This window comes from Neomonachus schauinslandi, chromosome 9 (genome assembly GCF_002201575.2).
Source record: "Neomonachus schauinslandi chromosome 9, ASM220157v2, whole genome shotgun sequence".
Lineage (NCBI taxonomy): Eukaryota > Metazoa > Chordata > Mammalia > Carnivora > Phocidae > Neomonachus > Neomonachus schauinslandi.
The window spans coordinates 1,686,370-1,705,301 of NC_058411.1; the positions used below are offsets into that span (position 1 = coordinate 1,686,370).

An 18,932-nucleotide genomic window follows, 5' to 3' on the forward strand; every position below is an offset into this window, starting at 1 on the left:
CAACTGAGACACTTTACTTATTCATTTAAAAATAGCAATAATAGGGCGCCTGGGTGGCTCAGTTGGTTAAGCAACTGCCTTCGGCTCAGATCATGATCCCAGAATCCTGGGATCGAGTCCCACATCGGGCTCCTGGCTCAGCGGGGAGCCTGCTTCTCCCTCTGACCCTCTCCCTTCTCATGCTGTTTCTCTCTCCCTCCCTCTCTAATAAATAAATAAATAAATAAATAAATAAATCTTTTTAAAAAATAGCAATAATAAACCTATTTGATGTTAAAGGGAATATTTTGATGAAAAGGCACTATATGTGTGCGAAGAATGACACTTCTACATTTTTGTAGATCTCTTAATGTCTGCCTTCATGGAAGATAGCTGGATTCTCATATTTGTTTCTGTATTCATTCTGTTGTGACATCACAAGTCGGTCTCTGGAAAACGCCACAGAACCCTTGTGAGATACTTCTAGCGAAAAAGACAAAAACATTTTGCCATTGTTATGAAAATAGTTTTGATCCCCGGAGTTCTTGGAAACCCCCAAACCACAATTTGAGCACCACTATCCTAAAATAGCAAGATTTTCAGGTGGTGAATGCAGTTTTCATTTGTCCTAAGCCTTTGTCCCTTTGAAGCAGGACCATGCTTGTTGCTCTTCCTTCCTGTGTCCTCATCCTTCTATCTGAGCTCACTTTCTTTCCACTGAATAAAGAACATTGATTTTTTTTTTAAACTGTATATCTACTGGTGATCATTCTCTCAGTCTTTGGTTATCCAAAATGCCTTTATTTTGCCTTCCTTATTGAAGCTAATTTCGGCATGCATAGAATTCTAGATTGACAATTAAGATTTTTTCCTCATCTTTAGTTTTCTGTGGTTTTATTATGATGTTTCAAGGTGTTGGTCTATTTTCATTTATCTGCCTGCTGGGTTTCTGGAAGGCTTTTTGAATCTTTGGTGTATTTTTTGTCCCCATCACTTTTGAAAAATTCTCAGCCAGCCATTATCTCTTCTAATATTTCTGCCCATCTCACTCTCCTTTCCTTCTGAGCCTTCAATTACACATATGAGGGACTTTTCCGTTGTACCCTAGCTCTCTGATCTAATCTGCTAAACCTACCCGATTTCTATTTGGTTCTTTTTCAGATCGGCTAAGTGGTTTTTTGTTTCTTTTTTTACGGTTTCCAGTTTTCTGCTGAAATTTTCAGTCTTGTTTATTTCCGTGCACATAGTAAGCCGAGTTGTTTTGAAAGCCTGTGTCTGTTAAGCCCAGTGTCTGTTGACTAAACCTACTATGCACAGAAGTCGCTGCATAGAAATGTGCAGAGCAAAAAAGTTAATACAAAGAGAAAGAGCAAGAAAACCACGAAGGTGAGACGACTTCTCAGCCTTTAACTCAGGAAGTAAAGACGGCCCCTTTTTCAGGTTGACCGGGCGACCGCTGGGGGCGCTGTGGCGCCCAGGCTCGGTCCGGGAGGCGCTCTGGCCTCGGAGCGCCGCCGCTCCTTCCGCCTTCCCGGCGGGTCCCGCGCGGCGCTTGCGCAGTCGGTGACCTTTCCAAGTCGTCGGCGGTGGGTGTTGCGGCGGCCTGAGCCGGGGTTTTTTGCGCCGAGGTGAGTGCGGGGGGCGCGGCCGGCTGTTTCGAGCGGGGCCGCTAGGCCCGCGGGGCGCAGGGCGACGAGCGAGAGAGCCGCCTGGGCCCCGCTGGCCTTGGGGTCCTGCCGCGGCCCCCGGCCGCTGAAGGGAGGCGTTCCGCGGACTGGCGGGTCGCGGGAAGTCCCTCCCTGTCCTTTGGCCAGGACCGCCGCGCTCCTCCGATGATGGGGAGCGCGCCCCGGCCGTGCCGGGGTCGGCCACCTGCCCGAGGGCGCGGCGCGCTTAGAGACGGAGCCCCGACCCCGGCCTGGAGCGCCTGCCCCGCGTTTCATACCTTCTCTCCTTGGTACCTCGGGTTTGCTTGCAGCGCAGTGCACAGCAGGCCTTAGGGAGGGGACACGGGGCGCACGACGGGGTCAGAGGCGACGGTTGCAACTGTGTGGCACTTAGGCTCTGGAATCCCAGTCTGGGCCTCAGCGGCTCAGACGTACCTGTCTCCCGTGTAGGGCCCGCTAATAGTTTGCTGTTGACGTGCCCAAAACTTCGCAGACACAGGGGACGCCCATTTGACCAAAGGATGGGCCTTTGGAGGAGTGAGTGCTCTAAAACCCCCGCACAGGGGCGCCTGGGTGGCTCAGTCGTTTAGCGTCTGCCTTTGGCTCAGGTCATGATCCCAGCGTCCCGGGATCGAGCCCCGCGTTGGGCTCCCTGCTCCGCGGGAAGCCTGCTTCTCCCTCTCCCACTCCCGCTGCTTGTGTCCTGCTCTCGCTGCCTCTTTCTCTGTCAAATAAATAAATAAAATCTTTTAAATAAATAAATAAATAAATAAAACCCCCACACAGAGCTGGTAATGTGGACGGACAGTGGACTCAGACGGGAAAGGGCCTCACTTTATGAAGAGGTCGCTTGTCCAGAAAATTATGACAATCTTGGCCAAAAGGAAAGTCGGGCGGGGATAGGTAAGTGTGTGTAGTGTAGGAGGAGCAGTCCAAGATAATTCTAGGTGAAGAGACAATGCTGGGGGCCCTGAGTCCTGAGCAGAAAATGGGGTAGCTGACGTTTTTGCAGCCCCTTCTTCCCTCCTTTGCACTCTCTCAGTGTGCTTTGCTGTTTTCCATCCAGATCTTCATCTGGCCTACGTGAGGGCATCTTCTTATATTCTCCCTCTTAGGATCCCAGGAGCTTGGTACCGTTGCCTTCAGCGGGGTATTTGTAGCACTTCCTTCTGCTGTTGCTGTGACCGATGACCAGCTGAGCCATTCACGTTACCTCCTTGCATGCCAGCAAGATCCCTGTGAGGCGGGTGGACATAACCCTGTGTCACAGAGGGGCAACCTTCTGAAAGGACAACTCCAGGGACTTGGCCAAGGTTGGGATTGGAACCCAGGATTCTGGCCCCACTGGGAGCTGGGAACACCTTCTTGCCCAGTCACTGCCAGGCTCGAGGAGGAGGGGAATGCACTCGGTCGCTCTGAACTCTTCTTCCCACCTGGGGTTTTAGAGGCCTCCTGCAGGTCCTGTTTGGGTCTTCTCAGGCATCTTCTAAGGGCAGGGTTGTTGGTTTCTGGGATCCTCGTGCTGTGACAGAGCATCCCAGTCTGAGGACAGGAAGTGTGAGGGTAGACGTCTCTGCAAGGGGTTCTGGGAGGAGGACACAACCACATCGTTCAAGGTCACACTTGGTGCGGGCGTGGGGCTGGCTAGCCTTTAGGAGAGTGCCTCAGCCTGAATAAGTTCTCTTCTCAGACGAGCTGATTCTCCCTAGTAATGAGGATTGGGGGGCAGGGTGATCCATAGATCCAGCTGTGTGACCCCCAGCAACTCTCTCACAAGTAGCCACTTCGTAGGGGTTAGGCAGTGGTGCAGGAGGTAAGTATGTAAGCTCATTGTGAGTGCCGTGGGTTTGCCCGACATTCTTAGAGTAAAAGCTGAATTCTTCGGGCGCCTGGGTGGCTCAGTTGGTTAAGCGACTGCCTTCGGCTCAGGTCATGATCCTGGAGTCCCGGGATCGAGTCCCGCATCGGGCTCCCTGCTCGGCGGGGAGTCTGCTTCTCCCTCTCCCGCTCCCCCCTCTTGTGCTCTTTCTCTCTCTCACTCTCTCTCTCAAATAAATAAATAAAATCTTTAAAAAAAAAAAAAAAACTGAATTCTTCACCATGGCCTCCAAGGCCCTAAATGACCCAGTTCCTCCTCCCTCCCATAGTCTAGCCGTGGTATTGTATATCACAGCACTCAGCATGGGACACCACACACTGTAAATTCTTGATGCAGAGGAGCTCTTCTTCATAAGCTCCCTTTGTGGGTGGGTGGTGTTTTCATCCCTGTTTTCCAGAGGAAGAAATTGAGGCACTTGAAGTTGGCGGGATTTGAATCTGGGCAGCCACTGTGGCTTCCCTTTCCTCCCAGACTCTGCAAGACCTGGGGTCTTGGCACATACACTGCCTCTGCCAAGGACACTCCTGTCGCAGGTGTTCCGCCGCCTTAGGAGCTGGTTTCTCGGCCCCTAAACAATGCCTGCCACCTAGTACGTGCTCAGTTCACATCTGCTGAGTAAATAATGATCATGCAGGAGGAAAGTGAAGAGAAGTAAAATTATGTAGCCCGAATAGTGACGCAAAAAAGCGGTAGATGAGGCTCTGGTCAGGGTGGGGACGAGCGGCATTACTAACTAAAGCCAAAGTAGGGTTTTCAAGGAAAATGCAAAGTACTTGGATCTGGTTATTCCTGACAATGATTTGAATGACTGTGGTTTAATAGACCACTTGAGATGTTACAAAGCTAAAATGAAAATAAAGGCATCAGATTTTAGAGTCTAGTAAATTATAATCAAAAGCCTTACTTTTGAGACCTGCCCCTATAAGCAAACTTTGTCAGTTCAGCATTTGATGACTTTTCCCAATCAAAATCCAGTAATTAGGTACATGTTTTTATTCATTAAATAAGTGATGTCGTAATTGCAGCTCTCAGGAAGTGACCTCGTCATCCTACACTCCCTGCATTTAGCAGCAGATTTCTAGGCTGAGTGTGGGTCTCACAAGGACCTGTGTCCTTTTTCAGCTCTGAATGCCAGCAGTTCTTCACATGGTGATGCAAACATACTAGTTTTTTTATTTAAAAGTTTGAAAAACATGGTGTGTAATTTTGGGCATAGCATCAGTGGAGAACAGCTGTGAGGAAGAGGGACGTTCGGGACAGTGCAAGATGGCATGGGCTGGGCACTCTGGGGCTCGAGGGGTGAGGGGTGGTGGAGCACCAGGATGGCCAAGGTTGGCAGCCTTGGAGGTGAGTGGGGCTTGAAGAGCTGCTGAGCGGGGGCCCCATTACGGGTAGGAATGGCTGCTGGAGAGTGGCACATGAAACGGTCAACTTTAAGAATATATGGGAACCTCTTACAGTTAGCTTTAAAACGACAGTCATGGTGGGGGTGCCTGGGTGGCTCAGTCGGTTAAGCGTCTGCCTTCGCCTCGGATCATAGTCCCAGGGTCCTGGGATCGAGCCCCGCATCGGGCTCCCTGCTCAGCAGGGAGTCTCCTTCTCCCTCTGTCCATCCTCCGCTGCTCATGCTCGCTCTCTCAAATAAATAAAATCTTAAAAAAAAAAAAGATAGTGATGGTAATATTTATCACTGTGTTCCTTTTCAGATGCTTCAAAGCCTTATTAAAAATGTTTGGATCCCCATGAAGCCCTACTATACCCAGGTTTACCAGGAGATTTGGTTAGGAATGGGGTTGATGAGTGTCATCGTTTATAAAATCAGGAGTGCTGGTAAGTTTCTTTATGTCGATTCATTAGCAGGCAGGATGAACATCATTTTCAAAAGGAATCATGATTCATCTTGTGAAAGAACAACAGTTCTTACCCAGAAGTGAGCATCAGAACCCTTTGTTAAAATGTGGGGAGTACGTGTCAGCTGTAAAGAGACATTTGGGGACAACTGGGAAGATGTGAACAAGGCCTTGATAATGGGGGATTCTGAGTTCCCTAGGTGTACCAATGGTGTTTTGAATGCACAGGAGATGTCCTTCGTTGGAAGAGACGGCGGAAGTCGTTAGGGGTGGAGTGTCCTGGCGTGTGGTGTATTACTGTACCTGTCCCACCGCTGTGAACATTCGAACTGTTTTTATAATAGAAGTGGGGGCAGGGTGACCTTTGGAGCAGAGATGACTCAGTGGAACAGAGATGAGGCCCAATCATGTATTAATAAGCAGTTGGTTTAGAAGAGGAGAGAAGGGAGAAACTGTAAACTCCCAAGACTGGAGTCTGGGGAATGGTAGGGAGCGGGGAGTCCTTCACCGCTCCTAGACGTATCTGGTGGGAGCGGTGCCACCTCTTGGCTGGGAGGCACTGTCGAAACTCCGGTTTGCTGCAACTTCCCGGAACCGCTTTACCTCAGCTGTGGATTTTTCAGCCAGATGTTGATTTTAGCAGTGGTCAGTTGACCAAAAACATTTTTGTAAAGCGTTGATACAACCAGTGTTACTTTCTTTTTATTTCAGATAAAAGAAGTAAAGCTTTGAAAGGTAAGATTTTTGCTTCTTCAAAGGGATGGGGAACGCGAAACACCATCGAACCTTTTCAGGACAAGGTGTGTCATGCTTACAAACGTATATGGTGCAGAGTGGATACTAGAGGACGTGAAGTTTGCTGTCCCTGCTGGAAAAGGGAATTCTGAGCTGCTTCTCACAGTCTGAGCGTTGAAAACCATTGCTCACCGCCTCAGGCCAAGTAAAACTGCCAGGGATACTAGGAAACGGGGGGTCGCTGCTGCCACCAGGAGGGCAGCACCAGGCTAGCTGTGCAGGAAGCCGCCCTGTGAAATGTGTCTGGAGAGAAAGCACCACATGAATGTATGTCCTGGTGCTGGACATGTCTTCACTCTTCCCCAGATGACAGTGGAACTGTAGTCATTTGAGTCCTCCCAAAGCCCCGGGGCTGGCTGGTGACCCCTGGGGAGAAGACACTCCCCTGCGCTGCGGCCTGGTGCTGGCAGTCGGGCTCCCGGGTGCATAAGGGGAGTACACGAAACCCTCACACCTGCTGGGCGCTCCTCGTAGAAATGCCCCTCCACGTGTCTTTGTAGTATTGAAAACTGTCGTTTACAGTTTCTGACTTGTTAATACTCACGTAATAAACTGTCTTCCATGGTTTCCTTTCTTCTTCAATGATGTCTGTATTATGCGTCTCTTTCTACAGCTTCCAGTCCTGCGCCTGCTCATGGCCATCATTGACCGGCTGTACTTGGAGCACACGTCCGATGGAGCATCAGTCTGTTTGTAAATCTCAGTGCGCTGTTAGATGGGAACGTGGAGCACTGCCATACACCTGTAGACGTGTTGTGTCCCCTGTGGCGTGAATAAATGTACCTGAGGTGCACCACTGCCCACGCCCGTGTCCTCTGTCAGCTCCCCCGTGTGCCACACAGGAGACAGTCAGAATCCCAGCGAGCCGAGCCATCCCGATGACCGTAGGACTTGGGGCTTCGATGGGGCCCTCACTTCTGATGTCTGATAAATATCCGCTACACAGATGATTCTGCCACTTACTCTTGTGACCTCGCTGAGCCTTGTGTTTCCTCGTGTGGACAGCGGGACTGCATGTCAGTTCTCACCTAGAGTTATTGTGAAGATCAGTAGGGAAGGTGTGGAAAAGCATTAGTTGAACTGTAAAACACTGCAGAAATAAGGGATGAGATCATGTGGTGGGTGAAATTTATAAGCTCTAGAAGATTCTATCAGGAAGTCACTGATAAGGCAAAGTACATAATATAAAAAACTGATATTTCTCCTAGTTTGGCTAAACTAAATACTGCGTGATACTTGCCTCCATCTAAGGCAATTAACAAACCCCTAGAATTGTACTTTTTTATTTTTAAGATTTATTTTTATTTTAGAGAGGAGGGGGCGGAGGGAGAGAATCTCAAGCAGACTCCCACTGAGCTGGAGCCTGAGGTAGGGCTTAATCTAACCACGACCATGAGATCATGACCTGAGCCGAAATCAAGAGTTAGTCACTTAACCCACTGAGGCACCCAGGTGCCCCTAGAACTGCACTTGTAAGGAAGATTCGAAAGCAGTAGGGGTCAAAGCGAGTCTCATCTGAAATCTGGTGCTTTGCAGGTTAGCAGAGGTCTGGCTGTGGAATAGAAACGGGCCCCGGTCCCGGTCTCTAGCTGTCTTTCTCTCCTAAGTGCAGAGACCATCCTGGTTTCGGCGTGTAATGTCAGGTCTGGCCGTGGTCTGTGCCTGACAAATGCCTGTTACCTCTTGCAGGGCCTCTGAGCCAGATTTCTTGTTTTGTATAAATGGGGATAAAGCCTGCCTTCAGCCTCACTACCCAGCTCACAACTGTGGCTCGATGCAGAGTTGATGTGAAAGTGTTACCCCAGGGGCAGGGCGGGGGGTGGGGGAGACCACGAACAAGGACTAGTGGGCCCCAGGATTTCTGATTCCGTTGGTCTGGGAAGGAGCCTGAGAACTTGTAATTTCTCATACTTTGCCAGGATAAGCTGATGGCTGGGGACCTCATTTTAAAAAGCACATCCAAAGAACATGACCCACCAGGGCCCTTAGGTCCACCCTGTCAAGTTCACCCCTGCTCTCGTGGTGCTCCCAGACACCAGCCCTGCGCATCTTCGCTCATGCAGCCCTAAGAGCTGAGCTAGGTGGAGCTGTAGCCCCGTTTTACAGAGAAGGAGACAGGCTGAGAGAGAGGCAGTGATGAGCCGAAGTCACCTCGCCAGGGCTGGGGCGGGGACTCCAGGAAGCTGCACTTGTCCAGGGAGGGAGGAGAGGGGCAGCCAGGGAACCGGCCCTTGAGGCTGGCCCCGGGGGCGCAGCTCACTTTCCCACCTGCAGGTTCCTTTAATTAGCATCTGGGTACATAAGGGCTTTGCAAAAGATGCTTGATGGGCCATGGTGAACCAGTTGCCACACTGCTTGTGCCAGGGGGGTGAGGGACCGTGGGGTTTCTTTCATGAACGGACTCCGTTTCTTTTGTGAAGAGACCGAGCAGATCCTCTGAAAGGCAGACGGGTCTGGGCGGGTTGCCTGCTGCAAGGGGCAGTTTGTGGTGAGTGATAACACGAAGGCAGACAGGAGGATGTCGACGATAAACATCCCACCCCCACCCCCGAAACTTGCCAAGAACCAGCCATGCCTTTAAAAGTGAAGCAAAACGATCTCCCTGCTAGGCCAAGTGGCTTCCTGGCCCTAAAACCCGCAGTGGAGACGGTGTGTTTTGTAGCGTGAAGAAGCAGGCGTGCGTTGCTGGCCCGGAAGGCGCTTACTGTTCGGACGGGGCAGGAGCGCGCCCGCCTTCCTCCCAGCTTCGGGACGGCAGGTGTCCTGAGGCGGCCGGTGGGTGGGGCCAGAGCCCGCCGGCGGCCCCCGGACACGCCCCCCGCGCGCACCGCGCCGGCCCTGCGCGGGGGAGCCCGGGCAGCCCCGGGAGCGCGCGGAGGGCAGGCCCCTCCACCCCACCCATGGGAGGGAGCGGCCGATTTCCAGAAGAAACAACAAGGAGGCCTTTCTGTCCTAAAACCCACACACTCATCCCATCCTGGCTTGGCGCCCTGGTTTCCCTGGTGTAAAGAGAGAGGGAAGAGAAGGCAGGTCCGCGCATCGGAAGGTGTAACGTGAGACGCTGCGCTGTAACTCCGTCTCGGGGGAGGCACGTGTTTCGTCGTGCTTGTCGCTGTGCATCCCAGGGGTCCCTGAGCCCCAGTGGAGCACGCCGGAGGATGCGGTCTCTGCCGCCCTCGGGGGGTTGCATCTCTAGAGCCAGGCGCCCCTAAGTACCGCGTGCCAGGCCCCAGTCCATCTGCTCTGCACCTCGTCAACCCGCACAGCGCCCTGCGAGCTCGTACTGTCACCCTGTTTCACAGACGAAGCCGCGTTGGTCTGGACAGGACAATTAGCCTGCGTTAGAGGAAAACTAGCTGGTTACCGACCAAGCTAATTAACTGGTGGAGCCAGGGCTCCCACTCAGACCATCTGCTTCAGAATGGGGACTGTAGAGATGATGAGCCCACAGTCCCTTTCCTCCCGGCCTTGAGCATCTAGAGAACAGACGAGGAAACAGACGCGCACGAGGCCGGGCAGCCCGCGCCGGGATGGGCGTCTGTGTGTCCGAGGCCGGCCGGCGGGCGTGCACGCATCAGCAGCCCGCTCTGGCTTCGATCCTTATTCACACAGACCTCGCCGAAAGGCATTCCCGGTACATTTAGGGAAATTGGAACATGGGCTGGATGCTAAGTGATATGAAACAACCCATGTTACCGGGTTACTTTGTTAATCACAATGTTGGCATTGTGGTTGTTGCAAAAAATGTGTTTGGTGCAGACAAGCAGATGCAGGCAGAAATCTGTGGGGGGGGGGGGGGCGTGATATCTAGGATTTACCTTCAAATACGTGAGCCAACATTAACCAATCCGAATAGACTGGGAGCGAGGGTACCGCTGAGCGGGGATTGCCATGATGCGTTGAAGTTTGCTGCTGGATGCATGGTGGGGGGGGGGTCATTACACGAGTCTCTCTGTCTGTATACATGTTTGAACTTCTCCCAATAAATACTGTTTCAAAAACACTCAGCAGAAAACAAAAGCCGTGCAATCAAAGCTTTGTCGGTGGTATGGTACTATTTGAGGAGCTGCCACTGTGCAACCCCAGGAAATGGAGGGAACACTCTGCAAACGTCTAGTTGATCATGTCAAGCAACGGCGACCTCATTACCACACCACAAAAAGCTCCCCTCCAGCGCTGTTACGAAAAGGGCTAGTGTCAACGTTTACATTTGTTTCCCTCCAGGTCTGGGGTAACAAATGCCAAAGTCCAAAAGGAAAAAAGAAATGTCATGGGGTATCTGGGTGGCTCAGTTGGTTAAGCATCTGCCTTCAGCTCAGGTCATAATCTTGGGGTCCTGGGATCGAGTCCTGTATCGGGCTCCCTGCTCAGCAGGGAGTCTGCTTCTCCCTTTCCCTCTGCCCCCCACTTGTGCCCTTCTCTCTCTCTCTCTCCCCCCAAATAAATAAATAAAATCTTTAAAAAAAAAAGGTGGGGTGCCTGGGTGGCTCAGTCGTTAAGCGTCTGCCTTCGGCTCAGGTCATGATCCTGGGGTCCTGGGATCGAGCCCCTCATCGGGCTCCCTGCTCAGCGGGAAGCCTGCTTCTCCCTCTCCCATTCCCCCTGCTTGTGTTCTCTCTCTAGCTGTCTCTCCCTCTGTCAAATAAAAAAAAAAAAAAAAAGACTTTGATCTAGTGGCAATTGTTTTGAATTGGAAAAGTACTTGACAAGATGCATTCAAGTTACGGCTACAGCTAAAGAAACAGTCTCATAAGCTACACTTCCTTCATTCAGCTCACATTTTAGTGATCTCTTCCTACCTGCCACGCCCCTGCTTCCTGATCCTGCCCGCTGAAAGCAAACCTGTATTTGCAGCTGTTTGTATTAAAAGCAGATTTCTGGAAATGCCTTACCCGTGTACAGCTTACGGCCCCTGTAGCGGAGATCGTCCACACAAGCTGGATTCAGAACCCAAATGGTGCTACCATTTATCACGTGTGTGTGTGTGTGTGTGTGTGTGTGTGTGTGGCCTCAAGCAAACTCCCTATCGCCTCTGGGTCTTGGCTTCTTCCCTGTCTCTAAAGTGAAGTAATCGAATTAAATGGCCTCCAGAGTATCTCTCAGCTCCATAATGCCATCGCCAATGGGTCTGTAATGAGCCTAATCCCATGATCCAAAAACAAAAACAAAACAAACAAAAAGCTGACCCGTGAAGCAGGTGTAGGAGGACGGATCACAAATTGCAGATTTATGTGAAGGACACTACTTCACCTCTTTACGCCTGGCACCCAACACAGGACCAGGCGTTTGTAGTAGGCGCTCAGATGTTTTAGTAAATTTTAACGGAATAGGGATGCCAGTTACAGAGAGTTTCCTAGGGGCACCTGTGTGGCTCAGTAGGTTAAGCATCTGACTCTTGCTTTCAGCTCAGGTCACGATCTCAGTGTTGTGAGATCGAGCCGTACATTGGGCTCCCTGCTGGGCATGGAGTCTGTTTAGGATTCTCTCTCCCCCTCGGTCCTCCCTTCCACATGCTCACTCTCTCTCTCTCTCAAATAAATAAATCTTTTTTAAAAAGAAAAGAGTTTCGGGTGCCTGGGTGGCTCAGTTGGTTAAGCGACTGCCTTCGGCTCAGGTCATGATCCTGGAGTCCCTGGATCGGGTCCCACATCGGGCTCCCTGCTCAGCAGGGAGTCTGCTTCTCCCTCTGACCCTCCCCCCTCTCATGTGCTCTCTCTCATTCTCTCTCTCTCAAATAAATAAATAAAATCTTAAAAAAAAAAAGTAAGTAAGTAAGAGTTTCCTACATCTCGGTAAAACAGAGTAAGGGATATCTGGTGACCGTATGAACAGTTAGGCGGGAAGAATGACGAGGAAGTGGGGAATGGGGCCCTACATCAGGATCTCCCAGGGCGTGCCCGGGGACCTTATTCCCACGCTGAGGGATAAACAAGTTGAACCCAAAGTGACCCAAATGCATGTGACCTTGAGGCCCATTGTTCCTGGAACCACACTTTGGGGGTGTTGGTTTACACATCACCAGGTATCGTTCCTAAATCTCCTCTCCCCGCTGCGCAAAGCCCCGGATTCTCCTGCTCTTCCCTTGCCGAAGGCTGCTCCCCAGCACACCCTCTTTCCGGAGCCCAGAGTAGCCCAGGAGGCCCCGAGATGAGGTCCGTGCCTCCCCCTCCGCCACGCATTTGGCGTGCGCCCTGCCTGCATCACTAAGCTCTTTCAATCCTTCCACATCCTCCTTGGTAGATGACATAAGAATTTCAAGGACAGTTTCCCTCCCAGCCTGAAGGGTCTGGGGATGACCCAGACGGGCTGGACACTGTCGCTGCCCACCCAGAGCCCGAGCCTGCTTCCGAGGACTAGCCCGGGAAGAGCCAGGAGTTGGTGTCCCCAGTGCCTCTGGGGACCACTGACTGCCCCAGACACGTGCTCGGCTCAGGCTGCCGCCCCCACAGCAGACTCAGATGAAATGCCTCCTTGGAGTGGCTTCTTCTGCCTCCGCAGCATTTGGGAGCCTGCCCCCCTCCACCTCCCAGTCTCTCCCCGGACCCCTCCCCAGTAAGCCCCCCTGGCAGCTCCTGACAACCTAGCTTAAGACTGCAGACCCCTTACAAACGAGCGAGCGGGGAATGCAGGAGCTGCATTGAGGTCCAGCGCACAGAACTGCGGGCAGGGCGGCCACCCCGCCACTTGCTCTCCCCTGCCCTGGCATCACCCTCCTCAGCTGACTCGATATCCCAAACCTGAGACCTGGGAGCATCCAGGAGGCTGGCGGGAGGCCCGCTGCCTTCCCTGACCCACAAAGGGACGACTGTGGGGACAGTGAGGCGCCCAGAGGAGCTGCCTGTCCCGCAGGCTCAGGTTTGCGCTGCTGCGGACAATGGCAGGACTCAGTGCCCACACCACGGTTGAAGTGCAGGCTTTCTCTCTTTTGAAAAGGGGCAGAGAGGAGCCTTGTGTCTGCATCTCCTGTCTGGCCTGGAAACCCAGTGGCTTTTCCAGTGAAACTTGCACCAGCGGCCTCACGTGCACCCACCTAGGGAGACTGAGTGTCTCCAAAATCCAGCCTGTGTCCCAAGCCACCACCGGTCACACAACCTCTGCAATGTCATCGACCAAGGCAGGAGAGCCCCCGTCCCTGGATCCCCCATCCCCCCAGGCCCCTTCCCACAGGATGGCTCTCCCTGAGCCGCGGGCACTGCCACCTTCAGGAAGAAAACCAGGGCGCTGCCCTCACTCCATGGATCCCATCCCTGGAGCCCAAGCACTGGGAGGCCGGCCTCTGGGGAAAGAGGTGGTTCACTTGGCCTGATAAGGCCACAGTTCCCTTCTGCAGGTGCATGTTTGTGAATTAAGTCCTGCGATGTCTTCAGCCGGAGCGGCGGTTCTCAAAGTGGGGTCCTGGGGCCTCAGCAGCATCTGGGAACTGGTCAGAAATGCAAACTCTCGGGACCACCCCAGACTTGCTGCCTCAGATACTCTGGGGGGGGCCCATAACCTAGGCTTTAAGGAGCCCTCCAGGAGATCCTGATCACATTCACATTCAAGACCCACCGACCCAGAAGATCCTGCCTTTAAAGGAAGCCTGGAGCAGAGGCTTCTGCAAAGAGATTAGCAAGTTGCCCTTCTGCCCCGTCAGGGAGTCAGACACGGACTAACGTCCCTAATACACACACGATCCTTCAAATCCTAGGGCCCAGCGTCTAGATGCCAGAGGAAGCCAGGCCACAGAGCAGGGCTAGATACCGGAATGCCTGCCTCCCTTCCCTGCCCCTGCCCACCTGCCCACCCAGCCCCTGATCATGGCGGGGAGCATTCAAGGAGCCGCATCCCACCAGTGCCTGGGAGGGTCAGCTGATCTGGTTGCCTAAAGCTCCATTTCCGGTATACCTGGAGGGAGGAGGCTGTGGGCCCAGGGCCATCTCCCTTCCGGCCCCTCATGTGTCCAGCCAGCAGGTTGGGCTTGTCCCCTGACTTCTAGCCCCCACCAGAACATCCGAGGTCCTGCCTTCCTGCCTTGTGCTCTCCCCTCTCTCCAGGAGAGGACTCTCCTCCACCCCCCAGTTCGTGGTCAAATATGTATGCTAACAAAGATGGTACTACTATTGCGACTGAGCAGAACACCCCGTGCCCCTCCCGCCTGAGCTGCCCCTGCATTCACCAGGCCCCTCCCACAGAGGGACCACTTTCTTTTGGAGCCAGGTTTCTTTCCACCCCTCCCCACCTGCCCCCCGAACCAACAGCCAGGTCCTGGCAGCCCAGCATGTGAGCCAATGTGAGCTGACCTATGTTTACTGGGAGGTGGACATTTGACCAGTCCTAGACTCACGGCACAGACCTACCCTCACCTTGTGCAAAAGACAGCCCCTGACCCTCTCTGCCCCTCCTCACTTCCCGGCTCTGCCTGTAAACCGAGGCAGGCAGAAGGAGAGAGGACTCCAGTATCCACAGACATCCATGCTGGGATGTTCTCACTCAGTTTGCCCATTCGTGTTGGCCCAAACAGGCAGAGGATCCCCAAGGAGCCCAAAGAAGACAGTGGGGGCCCCGGGCCTCCTGGAACCCAGAGCGGTATCTCAGAGATCAAGGCTTTCTGCATCCCTCCGGGCCCCGGGCCTGTCCTTGCCCCAGTCCTCTCCCTCCTGGTCTCAGCCCCGACGACAATGGCAGGATGCCATGGGGGGCCCCGTGGGCAACTCCTCTCCTCCCTTTGTGGTCCAAACACCTGAGAGGGACAGCCGATGGGCCCAGCTCGTCTTTTTGCACCAGACTATAGGTCACAGCTAGCAGGGACTATGGGGCCAGCTTTCCTTCACGATGCTTCTGACCCTCATCCCTCACTCCATCACTGAAACCCTGTGTGCATTTTTAAATTTTGATTTGAAAAGCCCCCAAGTTTGTGAAGTTGTATGCACACTTTAGAGGTCAGCACATCACGGTGTGCCAACCCAGCGACATCGACCTGAAAGTTCAGGTGTGGGGGCAGCTGCTGTGGGTGTGCGCTGGGCCTTGCTGCCAGGGGCCAGCTGGCTGTCTGGGTGCCCCTTTCGTCCCAGGACCCCGACTCCACTCCTGTTCTCTCAAAGTGCAGCTGAACGGACCGGCCTCTCAACTCCCGGCCCAGGAGGTCAAGGACCCGCTGCTCAGCCTCTCTGCTGCTTCCTCAGGGAAGGCTGAGGGCCGCCCCCAGGACACTGGGTTCTCAGGGGGAGCTCGGGGCGCAGGAGACAGCCACGCCCAGCTTCTCCTTGACCGCCAAGGGGGTGGTTAATAAACACCTGGGCTGGTGGTGGGAACGCCTTTCTTTCAGGAAATTAGTTCAGGAGAGCTTGGAGGCCTGGATCAAGTGGCCTGTTAAAGAGTAACTTACACCCCAAATTACATCCGAGTCCCGGGAGTAAATATCCAGGGGAAGTGTTTATTTTAGCAGGTGAACAAAGCATCCTTTGTCGGCCGGCTCAGCCAGTGCCCGGCTCTCCTTTGGGAGGAACTGGCTGGTGCGGTCCCCTGGGAATGTGCAGGCTTGTGGTTGACCAGTTAGCCACTTTCCTGGGTGGGTTTGCACTGCACGGTCTGAGCTAAGCTACTGGAGCACCCCCTCCAGGAGACCCTGTGGGAACTAGGCCCCCCAGGCCTCCCCAGGTCCGTGTGGGGTGGGATTGATCTCCACACATGGTTTCCCTCCCCTCCAGGTGAAGGTGGCTCAGAGTGGGCCATGGCAGCCCCCTGTCTCTCCCACCATCTGCGGGGCGTCACCAAGTCTTCCAGATCCTCCTGGGGGCGATGCCACAGGTCTACCAGCTCTGAGCGCTAACCCTGCCCCAGCCCAGCCGCACCACCGCAGCTCCAGGCATTTTGCTAAAATACATGTTTTCTGGGCCCCAGCCTAGATGACTTGGTTAATTCCTGGGGGTGAGTCTGGCTCTTGTACTTTAGGGAAAAAAAAAAAAAAAGGCACTCCTTGGATTGATTCCATATAATACAGGGAGAAGGATCTGCAGAGAGCATAAATGAAACAGGCTGGGGACCAGCTGATCGTTGATCTGGGGACCCGGAGGCTCATTAGAAACCCTGTCTACTATGAAAAGTTTGACATGTGAAACATTCATGACATTTAACAAAATCAAAGTTTCCTGAATGCTCCACGAGAGACGCTAGTCCACAGCCAGGCTGAGAACCGTGAACATGAGCCCAGACTATAGGTCACAGCTAGCAGGGACTTGAGGGGTTTGAGGCTCAGAAAGCTGGGGGTGCTCATGTGGCTCGTGCAGCGGCCTGCAGCCTCCACCACCCCGACCTTCGGGGCCCAGGGCTCAGTCTGATCCAGGGAGCCGCCGCAGGAGGCGGGTTGGGACAGGCACCTGGAGGACCAGAGGTAGCTCTCAGGGCCCCACAGCCAGCAGAGCAGGAGGGCCTGGGGGGCACAGCACCTGCAGACCGGAGGCTAGGACACCTTCCCCCGTGTCTCGGGCAGCCCTGCTAGCAGTGGGACCCTTCAGCTGCCTGGCGTGGGCAGGCAGGGCGCAGCCCTGCAGAAACCGGGCCAAGGGCACTGTGCAGGTGCTGGCAGGCACGCCCAGTGTGCTCCCTGAGGGTCTCCCCCACCCACCCCTCGGGATCGCCCTGGCCTCTTTCAACCAAATGCTGAGAGGCGGGTCCGCCGAGGCAGGCCCGTGACCTGGCAGGTGCCCCTAAGCTCGGGGAGGTTGGGTGACTTCGAGTCAGCCCATGAGCAGGCCAGCGGTGAATCAGGAGGAAAGAGTGCCTAAGAGCCTAGAGGCCACTTCCTCATGTTTTTCCTCCTCCTCCTCCTCCTCGGGAAGTCTGGCCTAATTAGCACCTTGGCTGGCTGGGCCTGCCTGGGAAACTGCCAGTCACACCCTCAGCCCACCCACGGGGCCTGGGCCTTCCTGACACAAGTCTTGGGGGATGGGTGCCGGGTAGAGGCCACCCAGAGCTGGGGTCCAGGTGGGAACGGAGACTCTCCCAGGGGGGTGCGGGCAGCCGGACCCGGCTCTGCACTTGGGACACCTGGCACGGGAGAGAGCAGAGTCCTGAGCGCCCTGGCCGTGGAGGGTCCGGAGAATCAGGAGTCTGGATGCGGGAGAGCGTGTGGCTGGCAGCGCCGGGGTAACCCGTCAGCCTCGTGCCTCAACTGCAGCCAGAGTCACCGAGTTCCCAGAGGCCCCGATTTCCTCCCTCTGGCCTGCCCCCCAACCTCCCCCGCCACCGGCCACTTGCCCCTCCTTTCCTTATGCCTCACACTCACCGGTCATGCTTGCCCCTCTCAGCCCCCACCAGACCCCAACCCGGGCGAGTCAGGCAAGCTCTCTGAGCCTTGACTTCCTCACCCATAAAATGGATGTGAGGATGCCCGTTGTGGCCAGCCACTGCAGCTCCGGGTCCTGCGGGCCGGTAGCAGGTCGCAGGGCAGATCTCCAAGATGTAGTTTGCTCGAGGGAAAAGGCAGTTTACGGGGTGATACATACGGAATGACACCATTTGATTTAAAGGCACGCACACAGAGGCACAAAACTCAGACGATGCGTTTGTATAGACACATGCTTGTATGCAAGTAACACAAGGAAAGTCTGATGAAATGTGCACCAAAACCAAACAGTGAGCACACCAGGGACAGGATCAAAGGGGACTCATCAAAATGGACTTGGATTTCATTAATTTTAATTTTTATGAGACTCTTCAAGAATTACTGTCTGATTTCAAATAAATAAGACACACTTATACACTAAGATGCACCCTTTTTGCAAAGGTGTGGGACTGATGTGGCCGCATCCTCCCGCCCGGCTCCTCTTGCCTTCTCAGGACCCCCGGCCCCCATCCAGGTCGTCTATTCACTCAACAAACACATGTCACCTGCCCCCTGCCAGCCTCCAGCTAGACTCTGGGTCAGAGGTGGTTCTGAGCTGGGCCTGGCCCGGAGAGGGACTTCACACCCAGCCCAGCTTTGACAAGCATCTCCTAAATGTTTGGAGGGGCCCGAAAATCCAGCAATGGTATTTTTCATGCCGAACACCCATGAATGTTTTCTTCAACAGAGAAAATGTGTCAGACCAAGATTAATTAGCCAAACAGTAAAACACACAGCAAAACCCAAGGAAGCCAGCAAATTTGGTTTCACCAGCACCAACGAAGCAACAGAAAACAGGTAACTTGGAGGTAAGTTTTTCAAGCACCTGCAACACCCCTGTAAAGTGTCCCACCCGGAGACTCTAAGGGCCCCCTGGAGGCACCCAGTGCTGACTGCAGCGCCCACCAGAGTTCTGCACTTGGGCTCCTCTCTTCTGAGCACCCAGACCCCTTCTGACACACTTTTCCCAAGCTCTCCTCCCCGGCGCAGAACCCAGGCATCTCTAAGCCTGCCAAGTGTGTCCATCCGTGGGCCCTTTGGAACACCAGAGACATTGCGTGGGCCAGACCCGGGGCACAGCATCCAGCTCACTGCAGGGGCTCGGGGGGAGGTTCCCTCAATCTGGTCACCTTCGCCCAAAGGGTCACACCAAGGCCTGGAAGAAATGTGTGTCAGACCTGATGGAATGCAGTCCGCAAGAGGGCACCAGGAAAAACAAGTTAGGTGCCCGGAGGTCACACCCACTGTCTGGTGATCCCTGGGTTCTGGGAGCCCCTGCTCCCCAAAGAGGGGCAGCAGCATCATGTCGTAAGGTCAGGGCCTGGAGAGCTGAGTGCGGGCAAGGTGCTGGGAGGTGGGAAAGGGCTTGGAATGACCCCTGAGAGGGCAGAGGAGGAGGC

The 18,932-nt window shown here is 54.0% G+C and overlaps 1 protein-coding gene across 1 annotated transcript; it reads left to right on the forward strand.

Moving 5' to 3' along the window:
* Positions 1–1,523: 1,523 nt before the first annotated feature.
* Positions 1,524–6,963, forward strand: ATP5MJ (ATP synthase membrane subunit j). Its single transcript, XM_021679714.2, has 4 exons — positions 1,524–1,607; positions 5,232–5,355; positions 6,087–6,110; positions 6,784–6,963. The coding sequence occupies exons 2-4, from the start codon at positions 5,232–5,234 to the stop codon at positions 6,816–6,818; spliced, it is 183 nt and encodes a 60-aa protein (XP_021535389.1). The 5' UTR covers positions 1,524–1,607; the 3' UTR covers positions 6,819–6,963.
* Positions 6,964–18,932: the final 11,969 nt, after the last annotated feature.